Source organism: Myxine glutinosa, unplaced genomic scaffold (genome assembly GCF_964187855.1).
Source record: "Myxine glutinosa unplaced genomic scaffold, kmMyxGlut1.1 SCAFFOLD_617, whole genome shotgun sequence".
In the NCBI taxonomy this organism is placed as follows: Eukaryota; Metazoa; Chordata; class Myxini; order Myxiniformes; family Myxinidae; genus Myxine; species Myxine glutinosa.
In genome coordinates, this window is record NW_027616712.1 from 65,276 (window position 1) to 85,149 (window position 19,874).

Here is a 19,874-nt window from a genome sequence, read left to right on the forward strand (position 1 = left end):
AAGCCTTGTATGTGGTGAGGAGCTCAGGTGTGCCGAGGAAGGACTTCGCACGACAGAGGATGCCCAGTCGGCGACTGGCTTTGGAGGCCAGCTTGGAAATGTGGTTTTCCCAAGAAAGATCATGGCAGATAGTGAGACCCAAAAGCTTGAGCGACAGAACTTCTTGGAGAGGATTGTTGAGAAAGTAGATGGGAGGGTTGTCCAGTCGATCTTTTCGGAGAGACATAGTAAGAGTGTGAGATTTGTCAGGATTGAAAGACATGTTCCACTTGTTTGACCAGTCTGTGATTTTGTCCAAGTCTTCAGAGAGTGAGGAGGCTGCAGACTGTCGATCTGAGGGAAGAGGAATGGAGCGGCAGAGAGTGGAGTCATCAGCAAAGAGATAGAGAGGATTTTCCAGAGAGTCGGAGAGATCATTGATTAAAAAAAAAAAAAAACCACCTTTAGAGGCCATTTTTCCCCGCAAGCGGGGGTTGGCCTTTTTCGGGGACCGTGGTTGTTGTTGTTTTTTGGGTCCCCTTTTTGAAGCAATGTTTTACGGCCGGATGCCCTTCCTGCCGCCAACCCTTTTTGTCGCCTTTTTACGACAAACAGGGAATTACCAGTGAACTGGTACTCAATTTGCCGACCTCGGAAGGATGACAGGCTGAGTCAACCCCCCTGGCGTTAATTCAGCGATCGACCGGGATTCGAACCCAGGATCAGAGGATCCTAAGCTGGCACCCTAGCCGCTAGCCCAACACCAGGGAGAGATCATTGATAAAGACCAGAAAAAGCACAAGGCCCAGAACACTGCCTTGGGGAACTCCAGCCTGAACAGAAAGGGGAGATGAGAGAAATCCATTCAGGGCCACACGTTGACTACGACCAGAGAGGAAGTCTGCAAGCCATGCATGGAGATTTCCATGGATACCATAGGAGGAGAGTTTGGTGAGCAGAGCTGGGTGCCAGACCGTATCGAAGGCACGTGATATGTCAAGGGAGACAGCTCTGATTTCCTGTTTGGCATTGAGGACCTCCATCCATTGTGGAGACCGCAGAAGCAGCATGTCCAGAGTAGAGTGACCTGGTCTGAAACCAAATTGATGATCAGAGATCAAGCCATTGGAGAAGAGGAAAGATTTCATATCCGAGGCAATGATGGATTCCATGACTTTGCTGATAATTGCGAGCAGGCTGATTGGTCTGTAGTCGCAAGGATCTGTTTTTGCACCTTTTTTGTGTAAAGCGGTAATGTTTGCTGATTTCCAGGATGCTGGCAGATGACCTTGAGCAAAAGAGAGGGTGAAAAGAACAGAGAGAGGGTGAGATAGAGCGGCAGAGCAGGATTTTAGGACCCGTGGGCTGATGCCGTCTGGTCCAGTTGCAGAATCAGAGTCGAGGTTAGACAAAAACTCCTCCACCTTGTCAGGAGAGAAGGACACAGAGTCCAGGAGCAGTTGGGTTCGACTGGGAAAGGTGGGAACAGAGAGAGATTGGTTTGGGACTAAAGATTTTGAGGCAAACACAGAGTTGAGGCATTCGGCTTTGTCACGTGCGATGTCAACTGTGTGGCCATTTGAGGTAAGGGAGGGGCTGGAGGGGGAACAAACACCAGAAACGGATTTGACCAGACGCCACCAGGATTTGGAGGAAGGAGACAGGTTTGAGAGTTCATTCCCTCAGTGTGGAGAGATAGTGCTTCCTGGCACTCCTGAGGGTAGACACACACTTGTTCCGAGCTTGGTGGAAGGAACTGAGATTGCCTTCAGTTGGATTAGCCTTCAAGAGGCAAAGGCAAGTTGTTTCAGGGCAACTGCCTCACCACAAGATTCAGTGTACCATGGACGGGAGGAAGGGTAAGACAACTGAAGACGAGATGGGATAAATCTGTGCATGAGAGAGAGCAGTTTGCTTTGGAAGAATTCCCAGGAAGAATTGATGTCAGAGGCAGTGGAGATGGGAGACCAATCCAGACGATTGATGGCTGCTTGAAGACCGTCCCAGTCGGCCTGAGTGAAATGCCAGACTCGTCGACGCTGAGGAGGCTCTCTGAGAATGGCCAGAGAGATGTCCACTTTGACTAGCACATGATCAGAAGAACCGATTGGAGCAGAAGAAGAGCAGCAGACATTAGCAGGGAAGTTTGGCATAACCAAGTCTCGAAGAGAAGATACTCCATTGGCTGAGATCCGGGTCGGGAAATTGACAGATTGTGTCAATCCCAGTGAGTCACAGAAGTCCTTTGCTGAGGTGCCATGACTGGTGAGAGAGGAACCCACACCCAACCAGCTGGCATGATGACAGTTGAAGTCACCACATATGAGGAAGAGAGAGTTGGGATGAGTGGATAGAAGTTGGTCCATGTTGTCAGATAGTGAAATGTAAATGGAGTCATCTCTGTTTGGAGGACGGTACAGAACACATATGAACAAAAGGTGGGAGCGGAGAGGAAGCCGTAGCCAGAGGTACTCCTGGGGGAGAGGAGGATAGAGGGCAGTGCAAGGAGAGCGAGGAAGAGAGTTTTTGATAAAGATAGCCACCCCACCACCAGGACGAGGCTCAGGTCTATCATACCGGAGGAGGGACTAACCTGGAAGAGATATTAAGGAATCAGAGACATCTTGAAGGAGGAAAGTCTCAGTTAAGCAGATCAAGTCTGGATTGTCAGAAGCAACCTGTATGGAGAGATCAGTCAGGTTTGAGAGAAGGCCCCGGATGTTTGAGGTCCATACCGTTAATGAAGAGAGAGGGGGAGCATCGGGTACAGGACAGGGGAGGGGAGGAGTAGGGTAAGATGAAGGATGAGAGGGGGAGGTAGGAAGAGCAGTTGATAGTGTGTTAGAGATTACAGAAGAGTTCCAAGAAAGGGAAGGATGAGGAGTATGAAAGGTTTGATGGTGAAGGGATGAGGCACAGTGAGGGGTTCTTTGAGGGGGAGCAGAGGAAAGTAGAAGGTTGGGAGGGGGGGGGGGGGTGGAGGTATGAGATAGAAGGGAGACGAAGTGGGGAGGAGGCAGCTTTGAGGAGGAGGGGGGAGGAGGGAGAATTGGAGAGGAATGGTATGGGGGGAGATTTGAGTGAGTATGGGGGTGTTGCCAACCATTATTAGATCAGCAATGCTATGGACACCATTCTTGACAAAATAATCAATGAAAGAATGTTCTGTTCTTATTCTTTTAAAAAGAGAGTTGTAAAAATGAGGCTCATTAAAAACATATCTTTGGTGTATGAACGATGATCTCGGTCAACCAAAAAAACCACACTAAGTAGTTAAAATGCTATTATAAAAAGGTGGAAGCAAGGACAGATCAATACATTTCACGTCCATCAGAGATAGACCAGATGAATAGTCTAGCATGCCAGCTTGACGAAGGATGAGAAAAGACCTCCAGGCTTGGTCTGACGGATCATAGAGAAACCACCAGATTTGGGAGATGCTAAAGGCCATTGCCCTGCACACAATGTCCACAAGACCCTGTCTACCTTCCTCGAAGGGGAGATTCAGGACATGTAGACGGAGCCAGTGTTTACCACTCCAGAAGAAGTTCCAATTTATAAACAAATATACAGATCATTTTTGGAATCATGCTACTATATACCAATGCTCTAGTTGAAGATGTATTGGAGCTTACCTTCCTCCAAGGGGAGATTCAGGACATGTAGACGGAGCCATTGTTTACCACTCCAGAAGAAGTTCCAATTTATAAACAAATATACAGATCATTTTTGGAATCATGCTACCTTCCTCCAAGGGCAGATTCAGGACATGTAGACGGAGCCAGTGTTTACCACTCCAGAAGAAGTTCCAATTTATAAACAAATATACAGATCATTTTTTGAATCATGCTACTATATCCCAATCCTCTAGTTAAAGATGTATTGGAGCTTACCTTCCTCCAAGGGGAGATTCAGGACATGTAGACGGAGCCAGTGTTTACCACTCCAGAAGAAGTTCCAATTTATAAACAAATATACAGATCATTTTTTGAATCATGCTACCTTCCTCCAAGGGGAGATTCAGGACATGTAGACGGAGCCAGTGTTTACCCCTCCAGAAGAAGTTCCAATTTATTAACAAATATACAGATCATTTTTTGAATCATGCTGCCTTCCTCCAAGGGGAGATTCAGGACATGTAGACGGAGCCAGTGTTTACCCCTCCAGAAGAAGTTCCAATTTATTAACAAATATACAGATCATTTTTTGAATCATGCTACCTTCCTCCAAGGGGAGATTCAGGACATGTAGACGGAGCCAGTGTTTACCCCTCCAGAAGAAGTTCCAATTTATTAACAAATATACAGATCATTTTTTGAATCATGCTACCTTCCTCCAAGGGGAGATTCAGGACATGTAGACGGAGCCAGTGTTTACCCCTCCAGAAGAAGTTCCAATTTATTAACAAATATACAGATCATTTTTTGAATCATGCTACCTTCCTCCAAGGGGAGATTCAGGACATGTAGACGGAGCCAGTGTTTACCACTCCAGAAGAAGTTCCAATTTATAAACAAATATACAGATCATTTTTTGAATCATGCTACTATATACCAATGCTCTAGTTAAAGATGTATTGGAGCTTATTTATCATATGAATAATTAATATGCTTTCAGCATAGTCATTTGTGTTAGTGTGTTCAAAATTGATCAGTTTTTACATGTTTGGAATTCATGACATAGCAAGCTTGATCTCCCAAATTCTGCTCCCAAAGCAACAGCGTGTTTTGTTCTCCGTCCACTTTAATAGCCCCAATTACCTCTGAGAACAAAGACCTCTTAGTTCGTTTACTCCTGTTGCTGAGGAAATTGTCAAATGTACAATCCTCAAGTCAAACACAAAAACATGTGATCTTGACCCCCTTCCCACTGATTTGTTTGTTGAGTGTTTGGACATCCTCCTCCCATTTATTACTGCAGTTATCAATGATTCTCTGACTACGGGCTCATTTCCGCTTCTCTTTAAGCAAACTCTTGTTAAACCACTTCTTAAAAAGCCCACCCTTGACCTTAACGACATGAAAAATTACCGTCCTATCTCCAACCTGTCTTTCCTGTCAAAGATCACAGAAAGAATTGTGCTATCACAGATGAATGACCATCTAGTTTCAAATAATCTTTTCAATTCTCGCCAGTCAGCATATAGACCAGGCCATAGCACCGAGACCGCTCTCCTAAGAATAACCAATGATCTTCTGACCTCTCTTGACTGTGGTCAGGTTTCCGTTCTTGCTCTGTTAGACTTGTCTGCCGCCTTTGACACAATTGACCATAGTGTCTTAATTCGTCGTCTTGAAATCACATTTGGTATAACTGGTATTCCCCTTTCTTGGCTGATGTCCTATCTTACTGATAGAGTGCAAACAGTTGTTGTCAATGGCCAGAAATCAGCCCCTTCTCCGCTTTCCTTTGGTGTTTCACAGGGCTCAGTCCTGGGACCTATCCTCTTTCTTTTGTACACTCAGCCTCTATTTGATCTTGTTGCCAGACATTCAGTTGATCACCACGCCTTTGCGGACGACAATCAGCTGTACAAGAAGCACGATTCAACAAATCGTGCCCACTGTTGAAGTGTTAGAAGGCTGTATTGCCGACGTGAAGGCGTGGATGACCCAAAACAAACTTCAGCTGAACGATGCTAAAACAGAGTCTATGATTGTAAGATCGCACAGATGTCCTCTACAATGTTCACTTCCTACCACTATTCATGTTGGTGAAACCGATGTAAACTTTGTTTCATCGGCCAAGAACCTTGGTGTGGTTTTCAACTGTAACATGACATTTTCCAAGCAAGTACTTCAAACTTGCAAATCAGCATACTTTCAGCTGCGAAAGATCGCATCCATTCGCCACTTTCTTACTCCTCAAGCCGCTCTAACTCTGGTCTGTGCCCTTGTCCTCTCGAGGCTAGACTATTGTAATTCTTTGTATGCTGGCTGCCCTCAGTTTCTCTTGGATAAGTTACAAAAGGTTCAAAACTCTGCCGCTCGTCTTGGCTGTAAGGCGAAGAAGTCTGACCATGCTGGTCCGCTCCTTGAATCTTTACACTGGCTGCCTGTCTCTGCTCGTGTGCAATACAAAATTTGCACACTATGTTATAAATCATTGTGTGGAATGGGACCTCACTATCTCTCCGATTTGCTCACTCTCTATGAACCTCGGCGACGGCTTCGTTCAAGCGACGACTCTATGACCTCAGAGCCGCCGCGCACCCGCACCAAGTCGTTTGGTCGAGAAATCCTTGTCCTTTGCTGCACCTCTGCTCTGGAATGACTTGGCTTCCTCTGTTCGACATGTTGACTCTCTTCCTGCATTTAAAACCTCCCTCAAAACCTATTTGTTTCACAAGTCTTTCAAAGTCTACGTCCTGTTTTCCCTTTGGTTTGAGGTGGGACAGAGATCGAGAGTATGTCTGTGTACATGTGTGGGGGGAGGGAGGGGAGGAGGAGGGGGATTACACATCTGTGGGTTTTGAATGGGGAGGGAGAGGAATAGGGCAAGAGTGAAGGTGTGTCTGTGTGTGTGTATGTTTGTGTATGTGTGCGCGGTGTGTGTGCGTTCGCATGATAATGTAAAGCGCCATGAGGGTCGTTTACTCTGCTTGATGGGGCTATATAAGACTCCTTTATTATTATTATTATTATTATTATTATTATTATTATTATTAATTATTCCCTCCTCTTTGTGTGGTCATGATTTTAATCTGAACTGATTTCCTTTGTTATTCATTTGTTTTTGTACAGCGCATTGTTGGATTTGCTGAAAAAACACGAGAGCCTCTTATCCTGCAAACAATTCCGATCTCTTCTGTTGGAGGTCTTGCCCCTCAGTTCTGCAGCTGAACAATTGGATATTCATGTAAAATCGACGCCAATGGAACTTGTTGGTTGGCTGCAAAATAATCTGTCAAAAATAGTATCTGACAGATCAAATAATCAGCTGCATGATGAGCTGTCGGTGAGAAATTTCATTATATCGCACAATAATAATCATAATAGAGTTTGCTCATTGTTAAGATGTTTTGATGCTAAGATGTTTTGATGCTAAGATGTTTTGATGCTAAGATATTTTCGATATGATGAGGGATATTTAGGGCTTCATTTGAGATTTATTTTTAGTGAAGGTATAAAATTTGCCAAACTGAAAACTACATTGGCAATTTTATTTTCTTGAAGCCAATGTACTATTTCTCCATGATTTATCAATTATGGCAAGTATTTGAACTGAGCAAAATTAGTTTAATAAAACCGTTTCTAAAACAGTCATGTATTATTTGATATCAACTTATTTCTTTCAGTGCACCAAATCAATATTGATAGTGCCGACCCACAAATTAATTTTTGGCATGGCATGTTTCATGTTTACTAATTTTCCCTCCACCCTTTTTCTAACATCTCAGGTATTACGAAGGCCACTGCCCCTGTGATGCGCCCTTTCAGCTGAATAATGTCCTGCCTGCACCTTTGTGTAGTACACTTTGCACTTCACACAACCCCACAGAAAAAAAATCAACCAGGGTAAGATCAGGCAATCTCGGTGACCAGGAAATGGGTACATCTCTATTCAGCCAGCGGTCTGGCAGCCAGGCATCAAGGAAGGAGTGGACATCATGTGACCAATGGAAAATAGCCCTATCCTGCTGGAATATGAAGTTCTTTTGGCAGTCCTCTACCTGCGGTGCCATGAACAGCTGCAGCATGTCTAAGTGCACATGGCCTGTCACAGATTTTTCCGCAAAGAAAAATGGGCCGACAATCCTGTTACGCATTCGACCGCACCAAACCTTAACTTTTGGAGTCTCTTTCGACCTCAAGGATTACATGTGGATTCTCCATTCTCCAGATGTGGCATTTGTTTTTATTAACGTGCCCACATGTGTGAAATGTTGATTTGTCGGAGAACATGACCCGGTTCAGGTACTCACGGTTGTTGTCCAGACTGTGGAGCACATGCAGAGCATCATTTTTCCTTTTGATATGATCATCCATTCTTTGCTGCTGAATCAGGTGAAGCTTATATGGATTGAGCTGTAGCCGTGTGCACACGGATTTCTGCACATTTGAATGCGGAATTTGCAGTTCGTTACTGAAACTACGGATGGACTTCCTTGGGCTTCTGTGGAAGGCAGCACGTATGTGTTCAACATCCTCCTTCGATGTTCTTGACTTTCCTCCACCATGCTGTTTTAGAACACTGCCAGTCTCCTCAAACTTCTTCATCCATGGGTACAGGTCTCTTCGGGTCTCCTCAGGTCGGTGGTTCCTTGTCAAATGTTGTACGGAATCGTCGTTGCACAAGCTTAGGTGACTTCAAATCGGCCATCCATAACACACATTTTGCCTTTTCTTGTGGGGCCATCATCATTCAATCTGAAACACAAAATAAACTGTATGCTCAGAGACTTAGATATATGTTAACGGTTCAAGTTTCAAGATTCTCAAATTTATACATAAAAAGTTATAAGACTTCAAAGTTGTTTCATTTCAATGTGGACACATTGTATTTACAAGCTCATATACCCATCAAGGGTGGGTGCCTTGTTGCTGCATATGGAGGTTATCAGTCCAATCTGGATGCTTAATTTGACTCCCAACTTCTTTTTTATCCTGCGCATGCGAATTGAAAAGCGAGGCTAAGCAATTGGTTCATGTCTGTCCGTCTCTCCGTCCGTGCATCTACAAATGTCAGTTTATGATCGGAACATGCATCAGAAAACGAACCTACCATTGAACAGTACTTTGTCTGCATTCCTCCCAATCTTAGATGTGTGGAGAGGAGCGAGATAATTTTTTTTTTACTCTGTCTGCCTGCCTTGCAGTCAAACAAAATTGAAAATCATTTCAAACAGGAAACTTACTGTTTTTAAGGGCTTCATAAAGGACACACAACAGGCACTAATAACTAATGTAATGTGTTAAATGAGGTGGTGTAATAGGCATTGTGCCAATGGCGGTAAAACGGCGGTTAACCTCTGGATTATTTTTTTAAATATGACCTTTACAATCTTTATTTTATCTATATTTAATTATATACTTGAACAATCTAGAACACAACAAAACGCCTTCTTGTTTTCACTTCCAAGAATCTCCAGTTTTTCAGTACTTGCACATGTTAAATAAAGTGGTGTACAACAGGCAGCTTGAAACAAGGCCATTTTCCCTGCTAGAGCGGGGCTTAGCCTTGCAGGGCCCATGGCAGTCTTCTCCATTTTGCCCTATTTTCTGCATCTCCCCTTGTTAACCCCCTTGCCCGCATTTCTTCTTCCACCACCTTTAGCCAAGTCTTTCTCGGTCTTCCCCATCCTCTACTTTCTTCTACATTCATTTCCATCGTTCTTCTCAACCAGTCACTTTCATCCTTCCTCAACACATGACCAAACCATCTCAACTTGTTTCTCTTCACAGCATCCATCACAGGCTCTATTCCCATCATCTTTCTCAATTCATCATTTGTCTTCCTCTCTCTCAACGATAGTCCACACATCCACTGAAGCATTCGCATTTCCACCCTTTCCATCCTTCGTTGCTGCTCTACGTTCATGACGCATGTCTCGCTCCCATAAATCATAACACTTCTCACACATGCAGCATACACCTTTCCCTTCAGCTTCAACGACATTCCCCTCCTCGTCAGCACGCCACTCAGTTATTCAGCACGCCACTCAGTCAGTCAGCACCAAGTTATTTCTGCAAAAAGAAATGAATTATCCTTCATTTATTATCGAGGATAAACACTGTTTGTGAAATGTGTCCATGTTTTATAAAGAGACGTTTTATATAAAGACTCAAAAAGGTGCAAGAGTGGTAAAGCTAAAAAGGATTTGTACAATCCACTCTACCAGAACTTTAGGGGTCTCCTTGACTTGGAAATCTTTGAAAAGCTTATTTCATGTCTTTTTTGCTTATTCACTTGTTTACTTTTGTTTGTTATGTTGACAAAGTCTGTGACTTGTGTTGGCATCTTTACCTGATGGTTATATGACGTGCTGTCTTTCCTATTTTCCAGAGATTCATCAAGACCATTCCACTGATTTGCCAGAAAGCAAGCACCATGTTTGTGAGGTACAGCCTTTTTGGGGAAAGTTGTAGCTTCATTTAATTGTACATTTCCTTAACCTTTTTTGTATATGGATCAGGATGTGAAAGAACAAAAGGAACAATAGAGAGGGATGGGGGACACCAACAGCAGGGTTAAAGGTCAAAATAGAGACTCGAACAAACATTTGGTTTGGGGAGTAATGAGGGGTAGGAGAGGACCTATTGGATGGACAAGATTGATACAGAAGTAAACTCTCAGGAAGGGAAACTTGGGAATTTGGAAGAAGGTGAGCTTGGGAAGGAGGGCGGGTGGGGTTTGGGGTTGTTAACAGGGATATAAAAATAATGGTTTGGGATTTGAGGATAATCTGAGATGGTGCTGAACTGCTCTCTTGAAGACCTGAAGGAAATAATGAGATTGAAGAGAATATGAAGGGTGATTCCACAGGTGGGAGAAAAAAAACAAAATGAGTGGAGGTGAGCCGTGATTCTGGACTTTGTAAGTTTTGCCAGAAGGCGGTTTTTTTTTTTCTCCCCGTCGCACCGCGGAGCGAAAGGTGGACTATGGTTTTCCCCTCTGTCCGTGTGTCCGTCCGTGCGTGCGTGCATGCGTGTGTATGTACGTGCGTGCGTAAGCGAAGGACCGAATTCTAATTTGGTGTGTGGGTGCAACCCACGTCAAAATCCAAGATGGCCGCCTCCATGTATGTCTGACGCCATGTATGTCTGAACCTTGAGTGGAATATCTTGAAAAATATGCGAAGTACCAACTTCTAATCTGTTGTGTGGGTGTATCTCGGCATAAGGAAGAAGGCTATTGAAAATTGGGTCGCCACGTCAAAATCCAAGATGGCCGCCGCCATGTGAGTCTGAACCTTGTGAGTGGAATATCTTTTAAAATAAGCGAAGTACCAACTTCTACGCTGGTGTGTGGGTGTATCGACGCATAAGGAAGAAGGCTATTGAAAATTGGGTCGCCACGTCAAAATCCAAGATAGCCTCCGCCATGTATGTCTGAACCTTGAGCGGAATATTTTTAAAAATAAGCGAAGTACCAACTTCTAATCTGGTGTGTGGGTGTATCGACGCATAAGGAAGAAGGCTATTGAAAATTGGGTCGCCACGTCAAAATCCAAGTTGGCCGCCACCATATGTATGTCTGAACCTTGTGAGCGAAATATCTTGAAAAATAAACGAACTACTAACTTCTAATCTGGTGTGTGGGTGTATCTACGCATAAGGAAGAACGCTATTGAAAATTGGGTCACCACGTCAAAATCCAAGATGGCCGCCGCCATGTGAGTCTGAACCTTGTGAGCGGAATATCTTTTAAAATAAGCGAAGTACCAACTTCTACGCTGGTGTGTGGGTGTATCGACGCATAAGGAAGAAGGCTATTGAAAATTGGGTCACCACGTCAAAATCCAAGATAGCCTCCGCCATGTATGTCTGAACCTTGAGCGGAATATTTTTAAAAATAAGCGAAGTACCAACTTCTAATCTGGTGTGTGGGTGTATCGACGCATAAGGAAGAAGGCTATTGAAAATTGGGTCACCACGTCAAAATCCAAGTTGGCCGCCACCATATGTATGTCTGAACCTTGTGAGCGAAATATCTTGAAAAATAAACGAACTACTAACTTCTAATCTGGTGTGTGGGTGTATCTACGCATAAGGAAGAACGCTATTGAAAATTGGGTCGCCACGTCAAAATCCAAGATGGCCGCCGCCATGTATGTCTGAACCTTGTGACCGGAATATCTTGAAAAACAAGCATTCTGAGTATTGCGCTGCAATACATGTCCCCTACCGGCAGTCTGTCGTCCGGAAAACTGTTGGGGAAATTACCAAGGGTTATTTACTCACAGGTTCTGAATTGTTCCCAATCGCTAATTACCTCAGGACGGGCTCACCTGTGATTCGCACTCGGGACTTCGATTTATACACCTTGCAGACAGGTCAGCAGAAGCACGACAAAATATGTGGTTGATAAAGAACCTTTCGAGTCGCTAAATATCAGTAATTTATTATATTTTCCGGTTCACGATCAATGATCGATGTGTGTATATATGTTGCTCGGCTTGGCTCCGCCCCTCTGGAAAGCGCGCGCTGTCGTGCTTTTGACGTTCGCGAAAGGAGGCTGAGGGCGTGCGGTGCGGCTTGAGGAGAACTCTAGAATAAACAAGAGATATCCATTTTAAAAATATTTTCGTTTAATTAACGAAATCTGCCAAACCACGTGCCCTATCACAAATTCCAAAAGGACATTTTAGTAGACTGACATGCTGAACAGATCTGTGAAGTTTCCCCTCGATTGGATCAAAAATGAGGGAGGAGCTCGGTTTCAAAGGTTCATGCTTAAAAACCTCATAACTCTGAAACCATGTGATGCATGACGTCATGCTCTGTGACTTTTTTGTTCGTCATGGGCATGCGATTCTGTCTGCAAAGTTTGGCCTCGATCTGTTCAGCCATTGCAGAGAAAAATGGGTTTTCGTGTTTTCACGAAAAACAATATGACGGCCGAACCACGTGACCTGTGACGTCATAATTACCATTAAAATATTCTACAGACCGAGTCCCCCCTACGGTGAAAATTTGATCTCAATCGGTCCTATTATTGCAGAGAAAATCTTTTTTAAAGGAAATTAAAACTTAAAATGGCACTGAGTTAAGGATCATCAGAATTATCAGAATTCCCAAAGTTCAAAGTGCCATAACTTTGTCAAAAATGATCGAAACGTCGTGAAGTTCGAATTTGATCTGTAACTTATGAGGAAACCATGTGCCAAGTTTGAAATCATTAGCATTAAGAGTTTAGAAAAAAAGTCTGGAAAACTGTTCTTTGCGTGACGGACAGACAGACAGACGGACAGACGGACAGACGGACAGACTGACGGACGGAGGGACGGCGTGCAAACCTATAGTCCCCTCCGGTGTACACCGGTAGAGGACTAATAAGCGAAGTACCAACTTCTAATCTGGTGTGTGGGTGTATCTTGGCATAAGGAAGAACAACAACAACAACACAACAGGCATTTTAAGGCAATTTTCCCTTCAAGAGCGGGGGTTAGCCTTGCGGTCCCCATGACAATGTTCTCCATTTTGCCCGATTTTCTGCATCTCCCCTTGTTAACCCCCTTGCCCGCATTTCTTCTTCGACCATTTTTAGCCAAGTCTTTCTCGGTCTTCCCCGTCCTCTACTTCCTTCTACATTCATTTCCATGACTCTTCTCAACCAGTCACTTTCATCCTTCCTCAACACATGACCAAACCATCTCAACCTGGTTCTCTTCACAGCATCAATCACAGGCTCTATTCCCATCATCTTTCGCAATTCATCATTTGTCTTCCTCTCTCTCAACGATACTCCACACATCCACCGAACCATTCGCATTTCCACCTTTTCAAGCCTTCGTTGCTGCTCTACGTTCATTACCCATGTCTCACTCCCATAAATCATAACACTTCTCACACATGCAGCATGCACCTTTCCCTTCAGCTTCAACAACACTCCCCTCCTCGTCAGCACGCCACTCAGTTCCCGAAACTTCTTCCATGCACATCTCACTCCAGCAACCGTTGCCGAGTCTGATCCACCTTCTCCATTCAGCATGTCTCCTAGGTCACAAAATGTTTTCACACCTTCCAGCTTCACGCCATCTCCAAGATCCAACTCAACATTTCCTCCATCTGCAGCTCCCTCTGTGCACACCTTACACTTGAATGCAGCTGCCACACTGGTTAATGACCCTCTCAAACCACTACATTTTTGATGAACCCACTCAGCGCACATTGTACATTGAATGGAATTCTCTCCGACACCCTTCTTGCACACAGCACACGGCCACTTCCCAGTTCTTTCCATCTCACCACATGTTTTACCACTTGCCATTACCTTCGTTTTTCCGATATTCACCTTCAGACCTTTTGTCTCCATACATTCCTTCCACTTGTTCATCTTCTCCTTCAGTCCATCCATACTTTTTGCAATCAAGACCAGATCATCTGCATACAACAACTCCCACGGTAAACCCTCCTTTACGTTCTGAGCCAGCACCTCCATCACAGCTACAAATAGTAGTGGACTTAGTACCGACCCCTGATGCACTCCCACCTTCACCTCAAACTCACCACTGTTCCCGTCCTTCGTCCTTACAGCTGTGCACGCTCTTTTGTACATTTCCATCACTACTCTGATCAACCATTCCTCCACTCCTAACTTCCTCAATGCCCATGTCAAATGCTTTCTGCAGATCAACAAACCCAAGAAACAACTTCTTCCTCTTCTCCATATACTTCTCCTGCAACTGCCTCACAATAAAAAGCGCGTCTGTCGTTCCTCTTCCTGGCATAAATCCAAACTGCATTTAGTCAATCCTCACTTTCTTCCTTATCCTCCTCTCCAACACCCTTTCCAATACCTTCATTCCATGCTCCAATAACATTATCGCTCGATACGAGCCACAGTCCAGAGGGTCACCTTTCCCTTTGTATAGAGGGACGAGGGTACTCAGTTCCCAACCCACTGGAATGCGGCCTTCTTTCACCACCAGATTGCAGATCTCTGTCATTCTCTTCACACCACAATTTCCCGCTGCCTTCAACATATCTCCCACAACTCCCGTCGACCCTCCCGCTTTTCTTCTCTTCATTGCTTTTATCGCTTCCTCAACTTCCTTCTCGGTTATCTTCTCTGCCGGTCCGAAAACTGGGTTACTCTCTATGTTGCCATCCCATTCATTCTCTGCATTCAACAGCATTTCCATATATCTCTTCCATCTTCCTTTAATTCCATCTGGGTCCACAACGATTTGTCCCACTTCATCCTTCAAGCAACTCACCCCCATCACATCGCACCTCTCTTTCGCTATCTGCTTTGCAATCCTGAATACTGCTCTCTGACCCTCTTCCGTATCCAAGCGTTTTCCGAACATTTTCCTACATGCCTCCTGTGCCATTGCTACCTCTTTCTTTGCAGCCTTCTTGGCTGCCTTATAACTTTCATGCTCTGATTTTTCTGCCCCCGTACCCTTCGCCTCCTGCCACTCCTTGAACTTCTTCCTCTTATCTTCAATCCTCTTTCCAACTTCATCATCCCACCACCATGTTTCCGAGTGCCTCGGTGGTCCTTTTGTCCATCCACATACGACACCAACGGCTCCCAACAGACTATCTTTCATTGACATCCAACCACTTTCAAGCTCAACCACATCATCCTCTACCCTACTCCGCCTCTCCTTTAAAGCCTCCCTCACTGTCACCTCTTTCAACCTCCACACCTTCATTCTCGGTTTGTACTTCACCCGCCGAGTTCTCCTCGCACCTTTCACCCTTATGTCGCAGACAACCAAGTGGTGCAGTGAAACAGCCTCCTCCCCCGGGATCACCTTTGTGTCCCGGAGGAGCCCCCGATCTCGCCTACGCACCATCAGGTAGTCAACGGTTGTCGTCGACCCACCTGACGTGTATGTAACAAGCTTATTATCCTCTTTCTGGAACTGAGTATTGCAAATCAACAAATCTGCTCCATCAGCAAACTCCAAAATCCTTTCACCTTCTCCATTTCTCACACCATATCCGCAACCCCCATGAACTCCCTCAAAACCGTCCATACTCCTTCCCACATGTCCATTTAGGTCTCCTCCTCCCACAACAACTTCCTCATCTTTCACGTTTTCCATCAGCTTCTCTATTGCACACCAGAACTTGTCCTTCTCTTCATCCCTCCGACCAACCTGCGGAGCATATCCCGAGATGACGCTCACCAAGCGCTTTCCAATCATCATTTTCACCATCATCAATCTATCACTCACTCTCGTCCCACTCACCACACTGTCTACAAACTCCTCAGAAAACAGGACACCAATGCCATGCATGCCCTCCGGGCACCCTTGCCACACAAACTTGTATTTCTGTCCCTGCCTACCCTTCACCATTCTCACACCACTTCCCTTCCATCTCGTCTCTTGCACACAACATATATCCACTCTTCTTCTGACCAATACTTCCACCACTTCTCCTGATCTCCCTGTCATTGTCCCTACAATCCATGTCCCAAACCTCAGAAACCGATCTCCACTTCGGGCATCAGACGTTTCGTCGTCATAAATGGAGTGATTTCCACCCTTGCTTCAATCGGGTTCCCCACATTGAGTTTTGACGAGAGGGAGTGGGGTCCCCCACGGGGTACTTCGGACTGTACCCTGCCCATATGTAGTTGTAATTGTCATGGTTCTCTTTTTGAGGCAATGTTTTTCTGGCCGGATGCCCTTCCTGACGCCAACCCTTTCAGTCGCGTCTTACGACACGCAGGGATACGGTGCACCTATTCTAAACCGGGGTACACACCGGGAATATATACAGACTTGGCATTTAATATGGAATATTTTTTTTGTTGGGGTGAACTTACTTTTCAAGATGTCTTAGAACCAAAAGTTCATTGGAATTATGTTGAAATTATTCTAGATTTTGTTAATGTGACCTTTAAAAGAAACAAAAACCACATTTGACATTTCGAAACAAATAAATTGATCCTTGAAAGTGATGTAAACTGATATCGAACTCAATTCATGGACAGTACTGTGTTAAATTTTTGCACGTTTTCCAGAAGTATCTCTTTATTTTGCACATTAGCCAAATTTTGTTTTAACAAAAACAAAAGTTAAATTACGACTGGGATTACGGACAGTAAAATTACAGTTCAGTACTTCGTGTAACCCCCACGAGCATTCAGGAGAGCATGTACACGTTGAGGCATGCTGTTCACGAGATTTGCCAAGGTTTGGACAGGAATCGCTTGCCATGCAGTGACAATAGCCTGCTGCAATTCACGCACAGAGGTCGGCTGCTGGTCCAAGTGGTCGATTTGACACGTTAATTCTACCCACAAGTTCTCTATCGGATTCATATCCGGGGACATGGCAGGCCACTCCATATGCTCTACACCACGGTCAGCAAGAAAGTGTTGGATCATGCGAGCACGATGAGGCCATGCATTGTCATCTTGGAAGACAAAGTTTCCTCGAAAGGCTGCACGAGCAAATGGAAGCAATGTTTCTTCCAGAATGGCCGTGTGCTTGAACTGGTTCAGGTTTCCATTCAGAACAACCAGGTCAGTTTTGCCCCCTGCATGAAAAGCAGCCCAAACGGTCACCCCACCACCTCCAGCTTGGACTCTTGGCACTATACAATCTTTGTTGTAGGCTTCATGCACTTGTCTGCAGACTCGGACGCGACCATCTTGACGATAGACCAGAAATCTAGACTCGTCACTGAAGATCACGTGATTCCAGTGTCCTGGCTGCCATTGACGGTGCTCTCTGGCCCACTGCAATCGGCGCTGGCGGTGTTGTCTGGTCAGGCGTGGCTTTCTCAGGGGACGCCTGGCACGATAGCCTGCATGAACCAGTCGTTGGTTGACTAGCCTTCTGGATACAGGCACATTTGTCAGTTGCTGACACTCAGCCCTAAGCCGATTAGCTGACTTGGTACGGCCATTGTGGACGAACCGGTGCAGCTGGCGATCATCCCTCCTTGTGGTTCTGCGGGGACGTCCTGGCCTCGGTAATGGAGTAGGGACACCCCTCTGAGCATTTCGTTTCAGGATCTTTGACACCTGACCTTGAGTGATGCCATTCTGCCGAGCAATAGCACGCTGTTTCATGCCGTAATTTCGTAAAGCCACCAATCCATGACAAACAGCATTGTCGAGTTGACGGACTATCTCCAGAGGAAGCGGCAATAACTTTTGGAGACGTGCAGCAGTTGTTTTCCACTAATACAGAACGCAACAACCCTTGTATACCCGACTGTGAAGCTAATCATCAAATGCACCTGTCCGTACATTTTGCCACGCCACCTGTGATATAATCCTGTTGTTGACTTCTTGCTGCGACAGACAATCAGTGACATGGTTCTTTGAACAAATAAATCACCAAAGTGTCAAAGAAACTCACTAGATTGATATATTGAGTTAAGAAAGTAAACCCAAGTCAAGAAAAAAAAAAATTCCATATTAAATGCCAAGTCTGTATATATATTCCCGGTGTATAAATATATATATATATAAAATAAATATATAAAATATAGATAAAATATATAAAATATATACATACATACATACATACATACATACATACATACATATGTTGAGATCATGCTTTTTATTATGCCTTTTGGCTTATCTAATTAATGTTTGCTTCACAATTATATGTAGAATGAAAGCTTTTTACTTCACATGGCCTTTTGTTTCGCTTTACAGCCAAAACTTTCTTCATGCTTGAAAAATGCTGTTGATTACATTTTACAAACTGCTTGCGCAAACCTCCCTCGAGAATACACATCTTTCACAATCCTTGCCCTTGTCCAAACCAGGCTCTGGCTAGCATCTGGAAGGATACCCGACATAAGACTTAAGGGATTGTTGCAATGCCCTCCTCCTACTCTTTCCCTTGAGCTCAGCACTCCTACAGGATGGGACAAGGGTGGGGGCTGTTACTCCACTCTTCCCTCCTTTGTTCAAAGTGCTGAGAATGCAGTTTTAGCGGAGATCTTTATCTGACTTTTGAACATATATAAGAAACACCTTTTTCTGAGTTTCTTTAGAGTGTCTTGGTTGCTCCATGCTCTCTCTGAGCCTGGTGTTGCTTGAACTCTCCACAGCTGTGTATTGGTCTTTCAATAAATGTGCTTATTACTCTGATTTCTAGTTGTGGAACCTGGTTCGATACCCGACACATACATACATACTGTTATGTCGGTGGGTAGGGGAATATCTAGATCCAGGTATATCTGCATAGGTAGGTACTCAACTGTCTACCTGTTATAAGTTCTATGTTTAGCCGTATGTCGGAATAAGTTGTATCTGTGTCCCCGCCACGAGGGGGCGGGGCATGCTAATTAGTACAGGGATTATGGATAAAATTCCCTCGTGTGTCGTTCCCTCTGTGAGCAACCCAGTGTCCCTTATGGCAACGCACTCATATGCATTAGATAGATCCATTAGTGCACACATTAATTAATTCCCCGCCACCACAATGACGTTGGCAGAGCTACAGGCAGCAACCACGTAGTACGCCACCATGGGCGACAAACATTGTGCCAGGCAGGTTGGCACCACGCCCAGGGAACGTGTGATTGGCTGGGGTAAGAGCTGGCCACTGATTGGTGAAAGGAAGGTGGAAGGAAGCGGCACACTGATTGGCCACTGACCGTTGACACCTCGGCCAATCAGTGCAGAAAGCGCAAAACCACTACTTAAAAGCAGGTCACTGATTAGAGGGGAAGGGCCGGTGGCGTCGGAAGGCGGGAAAGACCACTAAGAAACGACTGGTTGGTAGAGGCAGAGAGCTGACGTCACACCACGGGGACAAAACGACTCGCTCGCGGGCCTTCTGGGTCGTCGTCTTCCCTGGGTTCTTTGCGGGCTCTTGGTGCTCTTGATCTTGGTGCTCTTGGTGTGCTATAAGCGAGGCTTGGTGCTTGGAGCGAGGCTTGGTGCTTGGAGCGAGGCTTGGTGCTTGGAGCAAGGCTTGGTGCTTGGAGCGAGGCTTGGTGCTACGAGCAAACGGGACCTCGCGTGCGACTGACGAGCGGGCGAGTGAGGTGTGCCGCTGAGCGGGTGGCGGAGCGTGAACGAGGCAGACGGAGGCCTGCTTCACGCCAACATCGGAGCTGGATGATTCCTGATGATGCTACACTGCCAGACAGATAAGCTCGCACTCACCAACGCGCACACAACGGTTTCTTTATTTAATTCATTCCCCTGTGCTGTTGTTGAAGTGAGATGTGCGGGATCCCGGTTTAGGAACAATAGTTATTTGTCGGCGCGTTTCATTGTTCTTGGGTTCCGCATAA

At 45.1% G+C, this 19,874-nt stretch overlaps 1 protein-coding gene across 1 annotated transcript in view; it reads left to right on the top strand.

Moving 5' to 3' along the window:
• Window positions 1–19,874, top strand: part of LOC144889050 (E3 ubiquitin-protein ligase rnf213-alpha-like) — a 170,254-nt gene that overhangs the window by 53,038 nt on the left and 97,342 nt on the right. The window contains exons 6-7 of the mRNA XM_078768858.1: window positions 6,723–6,936; window positions 9,985–10,040. Coding sequence (XP_078624984.1) covers window positions 6,723–6,936; window positions 9,985–10,040 — 270 coding nt within the window. The remainder of the gene's footprint in view (window positions 1–6,722; window positions 6,937–9,984; window positions 10,041–19,874) is intronic.